This window comes from Argentina silus (genome assembly GCF_951799395.1).
Source record: "Argentina silus genome assembly, chromosome: 14".
In the NCBI taxonomy this organism is placed as follows: domain Eukaryota; kingdom Metazoa; phylum Chordata; class Actinopteri; order Argentiniformes; family Argentinidae; genus Argentina; species Argentina silus.
The window spans coordinates 16995325-17005324 of NC_139668.1; the positions used below are offsets into that span (position 1 = coordinate 16995325).

The 10000-nt window shown below is 46.1% G+C and overlaps 1 protein-coding gene across 1 annotated transcript in view; it reads right to left on the reverse strand.

Annotated features, from left to right (window-relative positions):
- Nucleotides 1–10000, reverse strand: part of ush2a (Usher syndrome 2A (autosomal recessive, mild)) — a gene marked incomplete at both ends in the record, with an annotated part of 162699 nt that overhangs the window by 92150 nt on the left and 60549 nt on the right. The window contains 3 exons of the mRNA XM_083684226.1: nucleotides 2644–2774; nucleotides 8624–8747; nucleotides 8875–8981. Coding sequence (XP_083540352.1) covers nucleotides 2644–2774; nucleotides 8624–8747; nucleotides 8875–8981 — 362 coding nt within the window. The remainder of the gene's footprint in view (nucleotides 1–2643; nucleotides 2775–8623; nucleotides 8748–8874; nucleotides 8982–10000) is intronic.

Genomic DNA, 10000 nt, shown 5'->3' on the forward strand with positions numbered 1-10000 from the left:
CACACAGACACACACACATACAGGCACACAGACACACGCACACGCACACGCACACGCACACACTGGACCATCTGGTTGGCTGGGTCTGGAGTCACTTTCATTATGCTACAGGCCAAGCTGCTTTCGTAGAGTCAGGTAAAACACACAAACCACCCCCTGTAGAACTGGAGAATCCCCCCGGTCTTCACTGGAATAATAGACAGAAGGGCCCAGTGTATGTATGTGTGTGTGTGTGTGTGTGTGTGTGTGTGTGTGTGTGTGTGTGTGTGTGTGTGTGTGTGTATGTGTCCCACTGCCCCCTCTCTATTTAATAAAGTCTATTTGGGAGTGGGAGCTGATGGAGATAGCTATGCCCACTTCCGGTTGCCAGATAAATAGCACTTATCCAAAGTGCTGCCCCTCACATAAGGTTGTTGTTAGCGGAGCCAGCCCTGGCAACCTTCAGGGGGTGAACCTAATCTCTAATAGCAGAGAGAGAGAGAGAGAGAGAGAGAGAGAGAGAGAGAGAGAGAGAGAGAGAGAGAGAGAGAGTGTAGGGGACGCAGAGGGTGAACTGCTACTGTACGAGTGGGTAACATTCACACCACTCACTCACTCACTCACTCACTTGATGGTTTCAGATTGCCCTTTAAGTTCATGGAGTAAAACGAATTCATGCCATGTCTTTCTGTTTAGTTTTCCCTCACCTGCTTTGTTTAACATTGCTAGAGGTTTTGCTGCGCTTCAGTGTCTACCTTGTGTGAACTACTTCAGTGTCATGTAAAATACGGTATATTTCAGAAAATTCAAACAGTGCGGAATAGTCTCTTTCAAAGTAAATCATCTCCAGACAGATATCTATAGTGTACAGCTTGGGGGGTGTGTGTGGGGGGGGGGGGGGTAGGGGGGTTGTCCTATATGAAGGGAGAGAGGTAAATTGAAAGACATCCCGGTTGAGACAAAGGGTATATGTTCCTTGCAGGTGTCCTACAGTACAGTAGGAAAGGGATAGACTTGTATTCTAATGACAGCTTAAGCCTTGTGATCCTCCCGTGGGGATTAGGAACACGTTATTACTCCACAAACGCACTGAAGATGATATCCTAATCTGCCATATGCAGCGACTGCAACACTATTTACATACTAATCTGCCAATGAGATGAAAGACAGGGAAAAGAGAGAGGGAAATCAGACGGACTCAAAGCCCCGGTAGTTGTGAGCACATGGAACTGATCAGGCTCTGGTTGGAAGAAAAAAAAAACAACGTGTGAGAGAGAGAGAATGTGTGTGTGTGTGTGTGTGTGTGTGTGTGTGTGTGTGTGTGTGTGTGTGTGTGTGTACAAGTGACAGTGGAGAGAGCTGTCCCTGGTGCTGATTCGCTGAGTTTATATTGTGTTCTGGTTGTCTGTCAGAATAGGTGTGGTTCAGTGCCTATCTGTCTGCCTTTCTGTGTGTGCGTGCGTGCGTGTGTGTGTGTGTGTGCGTGTGTGTGTGTGTGTGTGTGTGTGTTTGCATGTGTGTGTTTGCATGTGTGTGTGTGTGTGTGTGTGTGTGTGTGTGTGTGTTTGTATGTGTGTGTGTTTGCATATGTGTGTGTGTGTGTGTGTGCGTGCGTGTGCGTGCGTGCGTGTGTGTGAGTGTGAGTATGTGGGTGTGGGTGTGTGTGTGAGTGTGTGGGTGTATTACATCACACACAGATCACCAGAGCTCCCTTATCATCAGCATTATAGAGACAGAGTTGAGGGGGGAGAAGAGGCATGGTTTGTGACAGCTCCAACAGTAGCTAAATATCCCTCCATGAGACAGCATTTCATAAAATGCTCATTAATTCCATCATTACAAAGTGTGTGTGTGAGGAAGCATACCAGTTTCCTGTGTCACGCCAAATTAGCTCCCCCGTGGTGGTAATCCCATTAGAATAGTTGAATTGGCTAATGGGGGAACTAATGGGCGAGCTATCAGGGGACATTAATCGGCCGTGACACCACTCCTAGTGTTAATTACCAAACTAGCCTAACTAAATGTGTTTGTGAATGCCGCCGTGGAGGCCTGATGTGGCATGGGGTGGCGGTACTGGTGGGGGACAAACTGCTGGTGGTCTCACGGACGCCTGTGTGAAATCATCTCTGATCATCGCTTTCATCATCAGAGCCATTGACTCTTCCCCTGTGTGTCTATGTGGATGGATGGGGGAGTGTGTGTGTGTGTGTGTGTGTGTGTGTGTGTGTGTGTGTGTGTGTGTGTGTGTGTGTGTGTGTGTGTGTGTGTGTGTGTGTGTGCATGCTCTAGCTTAATTATCTTGCGATTGGTATTCACGCATTGTGACTGCAGGGAATGAGTTAATTGGAGTCCAATTCAAACGTTGACACACTTTGAAAGTTTTTCTGCTCTGGAATAAGAAAAAAAAGAAAAAAAAAGAAAAAGAAACAGAGGTTGCAGATCGGATTTATGAGATGAGAAGTAATAACTTCCCTCTAACTAAACCACCATCTGAGTTTAATATTTCACATAAACATATCCAGAGTGACTCAAGTGGCAACCTCAGTTAGTTGAGGACTTCCTCAGTAAACCAACATGTTTAGTCAGACATGAGTTCCTGTTGTGTGTTGCAGTGTGTGACAGCAAGGAAATGTGTTTAAGACAGCGTCAACGTCAGTCCTATACCTGAGGGTCAAACAGGAAGTATGGACGACCATTCCGGATCTGCAGAGCCACATACTCCTCCTGGTTTCCGGGGGAGACGGCACAGAAAAGCAGGCCGTCTGGCGCTCTGGTCCTAAAGCTCAGCTGTAGACCTGGGGAGACGGATGAGGGAAGAGCAACAGTATGTATCAAAGTGAAAGTGACATTGTAAAAAAATGTATTTGTGAACTCAAACTGGTTAACTGACTGGCTGACTGTGGTACCTACCAGAGCTGCAGAGGTATACCTGTATTTCAGACAACATGGATTCCACACTAAGCTAGTGGAGATTCAGGCTCTCTCTCTCCCACTCTCTCTCATCGGGCCAAGTTAACGTCATACAGGTGTGTGTGTGTGTGTGTGTGTGTGTGTGTGTGTGTGTGTGTGTGTGTGTGTGTGTGTGTGTCGTGCTCATAGTCTCCCTGAGAGTCCCCCCTACGGACTTTAACACATTCTCTCCTCTCCTTTTTACATCCTTCTAAATCCAGCCCTCCGGAGCCCCCATGTACAGCCTGCCGTTGGGGCCCCCTTTGAAGTACACTAGTACCCCCCCCCCCCCCCCCCACACACACACACACACACACACGCTCACACACGCTCACCCCAGCAGTGTGTGTTCAAGTCTCCACTGCTGTGTGTATTCTGTCTAATGTCTTCATTAGGGCTCCAGGGGAGTGTAGGATGCAGAGGTTAAACACATTCCTCTCCTCTAATCTCTGACTCTTCTGTGTGTTAATCTGGGAGTAGAGCCGGATCCCTCCGACTCTGCCTGACCTGACAGAAGCCTGGTGGAACACAGCTTTATCTGGATCTCTCTGAGCTTTAGATCCCAATCCCCCATACAGGGATACACCTAAGAGAGGGGGGGAACACCATCGGAATTCTGAACTCTCTGTCTCTTTTGGGAACGTCTGTGTGGGAATTTTAGAAGCATCGGGAGAGAATGGGGTGATGCTTTATGACACGGAGAATCCAAGACATGATGTCACACTGTAACACGGATCAGCATGACAGAAAATGGCAGAAACTACTTCGACTTCATACAAAAATATAACCTCTACATAAAAATCCAAATTCTTAGTGCATCTAGCAATGATGGTTGTGGTATGACAATGGCATGTCTGCATGGTTCAGGCTTCTGTAAATGTTTTACAGCATAAACTGCTGATTTTGAGAAAAGGCAAAGACATGTGCATTAAACAAGTGCATGCCATCTACATCCGTGACCTTGTCGCCAGGGAGACGAGAGAGGGCATGACAGCTACATGTATGTGACATTACATTAGTCCACTTTAACCTCTCTCTCTCTCTCTCCCTGACTCTCTCTCTCTCTCTCTCTCTCTCTCTCTCTCTCTCTCCCTGACTCTCTCTCTCTCTCTCTCTCTCTCCCTGACTCTCTCTCTGTCTCTCTCTCTCTCTCTCTCTCTCTCTCTCCCTGACTCTCTCTCTTTCTCTCTCTCTCTCTCTCTCTCTCTCTCTCTCTCTCTGTCTCTCTCTCTTTCTCTCTCTCTCTCTCTCTCTCTCTCTCTCTCCCTGACTCTCTCTCTCTCTCTTCCTGACTCTCTCTCTCTCTCTCTCTCTCTCTCTCTCTCTCTCTCTCTGGCTCTCTTCATCTGTCCCTCTGACACGAAGCCAGCCTATGTTTAACCCTGGTGACCTAGTAAGTACCAGAGGCTGTCCAGGGACTGAAGGTACCAGCCCAGGGGACATCCCCTCCCCGGGCCGCAGGGTCACTCACATCCTGGTACTCATGTGGAATGTTCTTGGGACGTCACTGTAAACATGCTGTGAGGGGTAGACTTGTTTGTCAGCAAAAATGTTTTTTTTTTAGATCACCAGACCACCAGTAAGCCGAAAGACTTGAACAGAAATATGACATTGATTTAAAGAAATACACAAGAAAATCGGTAGGACAGTGTCTACAGGTCTAAAGTGTATTCTGACATTGTTGTCGATGGTAAAGGTGGGAAAGGTTGTGTGTGTGTGTGTGTGCGTGCGTGCGTGCGTGTACAGTATATAGTGTCGATGTATACTGTATATGGAAGCTGTTGTCTCAGCATCTCTCTTCTCCCAGTGGATCTTGGTGACAACCACTTGAACCTATCATCACATGAACCTGGCCTTTCTATATGACAAGACTGATGCTCCTCGTCATGAAGAGACGGAGCTTCAGTCAACTTACCACTTAAAGTAAAGTTACATTAATAAATCAGGTCATATGGCCCTGGCCATACTATCTGACAGGCTCTAGGACCACTGGGACACCCAGATGGAGGGAGTTCCCCATGAGATAACACACAGGTACAGGGACCTGTCCTAGCTGAGCACTCCCTTGGGATCCCTGGCACGTATCTGAGTAAACAGACACACACACACACACACACACACACACACACACACACACACACACACACACACACACACACACACACACACAAGCTCACGCAGGCGAAACCTACAAGCTTACGACACACTCTGTGATGGAACATTGTGGTAATGTTATTCTCAACATTCCGATATCCTGCAAGAGGTGGATTTGACTAAAACTCTCTTACTTGGAGTGAATTTGTTTTATTACAACTAAAACTCAATTATTGATGTTATCTGCAGTGTAATTATAGATATCATACAGTAACGGGTGCATTTGCAGTGACAGCAAACAGTGAACGCAGGGACGTGCGTTGCTTGCAACACAATCCTAAAAAATATCGCTCAGTTATCTCAGAAAGGAAAACAAAACAAAAATCCATTCCCTTTAACTGAATCCTGCTGCTATTTTCTCCGTCTTTTGTGAAAGGTATTATATTCTTTGTAAAGCCAAACAAACAGAGGAGGCAGGGTGTAATCTGCTTAGAACATAACCTGAATCACTGCAGTCATGTTAGCGCTCCAGCTGCATTAATCAGGCCTGCTGTATTAATGAGAACGGGGGGAAACGCTAATTACTGTCATAGATTCTGCAGCACCCCATTAAATATACAAATGACAGAATTAAAGAGCCCAGCCTCTCCTGATTAATCTTTAAATGGGGAAAAACTAATGATGTCTGCGCAAAGTTTTCCTCTACTTTCCCTCTCGCTGACGACGCTCGGCAATCAATCAAATTAATTAAGGAAAATAATTTGTATCATTTAACATTTCCTTCGCTACGATAGTAATGTAGGCTCTGGAAATTGTTCTCTCTTTTTGTGTTTCTCTTAACAGCTCATTTCTGATGTTTTATCTAATTTCACTGCCGTTTAGCGGGATAAAAACATCTCGATACATCTCCCAACAATAGTAATGACAGTCTCAAAGACACAAGGACCATTTGTCTTTTTTTGTGTGTCTGAAATATAAAAAAACACAATATCACAGCTACGCTACAGTATATGAGCAAAACAAAGATCATTTACAGACACATGCACTCAAAGCAATGATTTCACATCCACTAAAATTGATCGATTTGAGGAAAGATTTAGCTTAAAATACGCTGACCTCTCAAAGACAAGTGGTATAAATTGTGGTTATAAACTTCGTTACGGAAACATGAAAGCACATATCATATGCACAAAATGAACAAATTATGTAAACAGGAACATCACGTTATTAATATTCCAAAATAGTACATTACTTTGATGGGAATTATGATATGTAACTTCAGACAGAAAGCCCATCCGGCTCTCCTGAAGCATTGATGAGCTCTACAGTCTGATCAATCGACGATGGAGACATTGCATTTTTAATCAGATTTTTGTTTGATTTGTTTGGTGTTGCGTGTGCCCGAACAAAAATAATTGGATGGAGACAATCCGATTAGCATTGACTCCGTAAAGGTACGGCTTCGGCCAAACACGTTGATGTCCTCAACGCTTCCGGTTTGTGCCAATTATGCTATCCATTACCCTTTATTTCCACCTCCAGTCCTTTATCATAGACACTATTAGCCAGTAAAGACACTAAAGTCATTACCACTATTCTAACTGTTTCAGGGGTTGCCAGTAGATAGACACCTTGACAAACAGCCTCATCTACAGTCACTCCATGTCCACAGAACTCCATTACTGAACAACACCCTTTACGAGAGGCCATCTTCACTTGCTGTTGGACAGGAGGGCATGACGGGAGGACGGGGACAGGAGGACATGACGGGAGGACAGGGACAGGAGGACATGACAGGAGGACAGGACAGGAGGACATGACAGGAGGACATGACAGGAGGACAGGACAGGAGGACAGGACAGGAGGACATGACAGGAGGACAGGACAGAAGGACAGGACAGGAGGACAGGACAGGAGGACATGACAGGAGGACAGGGACAGGAGGACAGGACAGGAGGACAGGACAGGAGCATGACGATGACCCAACTACAGTACGTGTATGGAGACAGAGATCGCATCCAGAGCTGCTCTGTCATAGTGTGGCGTTTATTCCGGTTTGTCCCTCTACCTTCTTTGTGTGTGTGTGTGTGTGTGTGTGTGTGTGTTTGAGCACTATGTGTGTATGCGTGTTCACACACTCTTCCTTCTGTGTGTGCGTGTGTGTGTGTATCTGTGTGTGTGTGTGCGCGCATGTGTGTGTGTGTGTCTGTGTGTGTGTGTGTGTGTGTGTCTCTGTGTGTGTGTGTCTGCGCGTGTGTGCGTGTGCGCGCATGTGTGTGTGTGTCTGTGTGTGTGTGTGTGTGTGTGTGCGTGCATGCATGCATGCGTGTGTGTGTGTGTGTGTGTGTGTGTGTGTGTGTGTGAGGTGATTGTACTGGTTTGTCCCTTTCCCTCCTTCATTAGACGGAGGCCGTTTGTAAAGGCGTCAGGCCCAAGGACGCGCCTCCCCTCTCTGACTGCAGCCATTGATCAATTAGGACCCCAGCAGGACTCAACCCTGCGCCTGATTTATAAAGATTTATCCCTGTGTCATTATTTAACGGAGAAGAGGGGAAACGGCGTGGCTGGATGTTAATAGAGCTAACGTGAAGATGGCCGCTCGTGTCCACATACCGCAAGGTCAGAGTGGTTTAACATTAGTTTAGTTTAGGATGATATTATGCATCCTTAGGAAGGCAGTCCAGTGTCCCTCTACACACCGGAGTCAGACTGGAGTGCCTCTTAATTGGCTCTGTATTCAAACAAATAAAGTCAGAGCAGTCTGCTACTTCACTGCATGTGGCGACGCTTTCTCTCTCTCTCTGAACACCGTGCTGCAGCCAAACACACACACGCACGCACGCACACGCACACGCACACGCACACGCACACGCACAATGCCTATCAGCCACACACCAGTGGGAATGGTGGCCAATGCAATTCTTCTCCATGTCAATCAATTGAATTAAAGAAATGCAATTAAAATACATAAGCATTTATCCAAGACAACAAAACATAATAGCCAACAATTAAGCCATTTCTTTACTGTATAATATTTGAGGATCTACGTATATTCAAATGACCTCATATATTATTGTTGAACCAACCGGATGCCTTAAAAGCAATTCCCTTTGATTAGCATCAGAGCCAATTAAAATGTATATAAGTTAAACAAATGGCAGACTGAGGATGTTATTGGTTGCATTTGCAGATGAAGCAGAACATGTTTTGATTTGGAGCTCAATTCTCCAATTATGTACGTAAACACTTCTCTAATTGCCCTTTGTCTGAGTGTGGAAGTCATTCATTGAGCAGTGCTCTAACACAGAGGATAGGGGAGGAGTCACACCAGTCTTAACACACACACACACACACACACACACACACACACACACACACACACACACACACACACTGCAGGAACAAAAAACAAACACTAAAAATGAATGTTTTTTCTATTATCATGAGTGTTATTAAAATGCCTTGGTCTTTGCTTGAGTAACAGTATGCTGCACTGACCTCCACTGAAACGCTGAGGATACAGATTAGTGATGTGTTTTATAGTTCGATGTGTGAACATGTGTGTGTGCTAGTGTGTGTGTGTGTGTACCTCACCACCCACCTGTGAAGTCGCTGTTGACCGGCAGTGTGTCGCTGGGGAACCGGTAGTAACCGTTGCCGGGAAACCTGGTTCCCCTGACGACTGGGTCACGGGGGTCAGACAGAGAGAGGTCAGTCCGCTCCACCTGGAGAGCAAGATAGTGTTACCCTCTAATAAACAGACAGACAGACAGACCTGGTAGAGGGACAGACAGACAGACAGACAGACAGACAGACAGACAGACAGACAGACAGACAGACAGACAGACAGACCTGGTAGAGGGGTAGGGGGCCGTTGGGCTGAGTGGGGGGGTCCCAGACCACCTCCATCACCGTCTCATTCAGCGGCCTCAGACGGGGGGGGGAGAGACCAGCCGGAGCTACAGAGGGACAGAGAGAACGTGGGAATGGAGAGAATGAGGAAATGGAGGAGATTTTTTTTTTTTTTACATTTGCATATGAAAAAAAAAAGGGAGATTGAAAAGCTTTCAACGAGATGAGCAAAGATGTCACTGGATGTTGCCGGTACATACAATCTCAGGTCATGACGTGGATGTCAGTTTTTACTGTGAATTGGTTTTTCTTCAGCTGTGTATCTCTGGTGGTGGGCCCTGGTGGTCCCTTAACAGGTTCAATGAATGGAATAAATACAGGAGGAGAGAGGGACCTGGAGTGATGGAGGATATACAAGATCCCTGTGCATTAAGAGTCCACCCAGCACCCATGCTGTGGTAATGGTTTAAATGGGCCTTTGTACGGGCTGATAGGAGTAAATTACCAGACCTGACACCTGCGCACATGCACACGCACACACGCACACACACACACACACACACACACACACACACACACACACACACACACACACACTCAAATGTCCCATCTCCAGCACGCCACCGCCTAATAAAGTTCTTAAATGGGAAGTGGACGTCTTGTCTTCCCCAGGCCATCTCTGCACACGCCATAAATTACACTCAATCAATAACACTACAGTCTATATAATTGAAACTCTGATATCATTTACAAATTCTTCCCGCGCGTTTAACAGGATTTGTGTGAAGTCTCTGTGGGGGGAGTTTATATTTTATTTTCCATTTATGTCGTCCTTAAGAACATATAGTGGTGCGGACGCCGTTGCAAGAGTGCGTTTGTTTTATAACGTGTGAGAGCGGAGCTTAAAGCACTGACTTAAATCATAGCAGCAGCGTTTCGGTCTTGAAAAATATCTCATTTGTTCTTGGAAATAGCCCGCGTGTCCAGCCAGAGTCCACCTCCTAATTGATGTGAGCACTGATGCTGTCATGTATTTAGCCCTCAGTATGCTATGTGCGTGTGTGTGTGTGTGTGTGTGTGTGTGTGTGCGTGCACTTGCGTGCGTGCATATGTGTGTGTGTGCGTG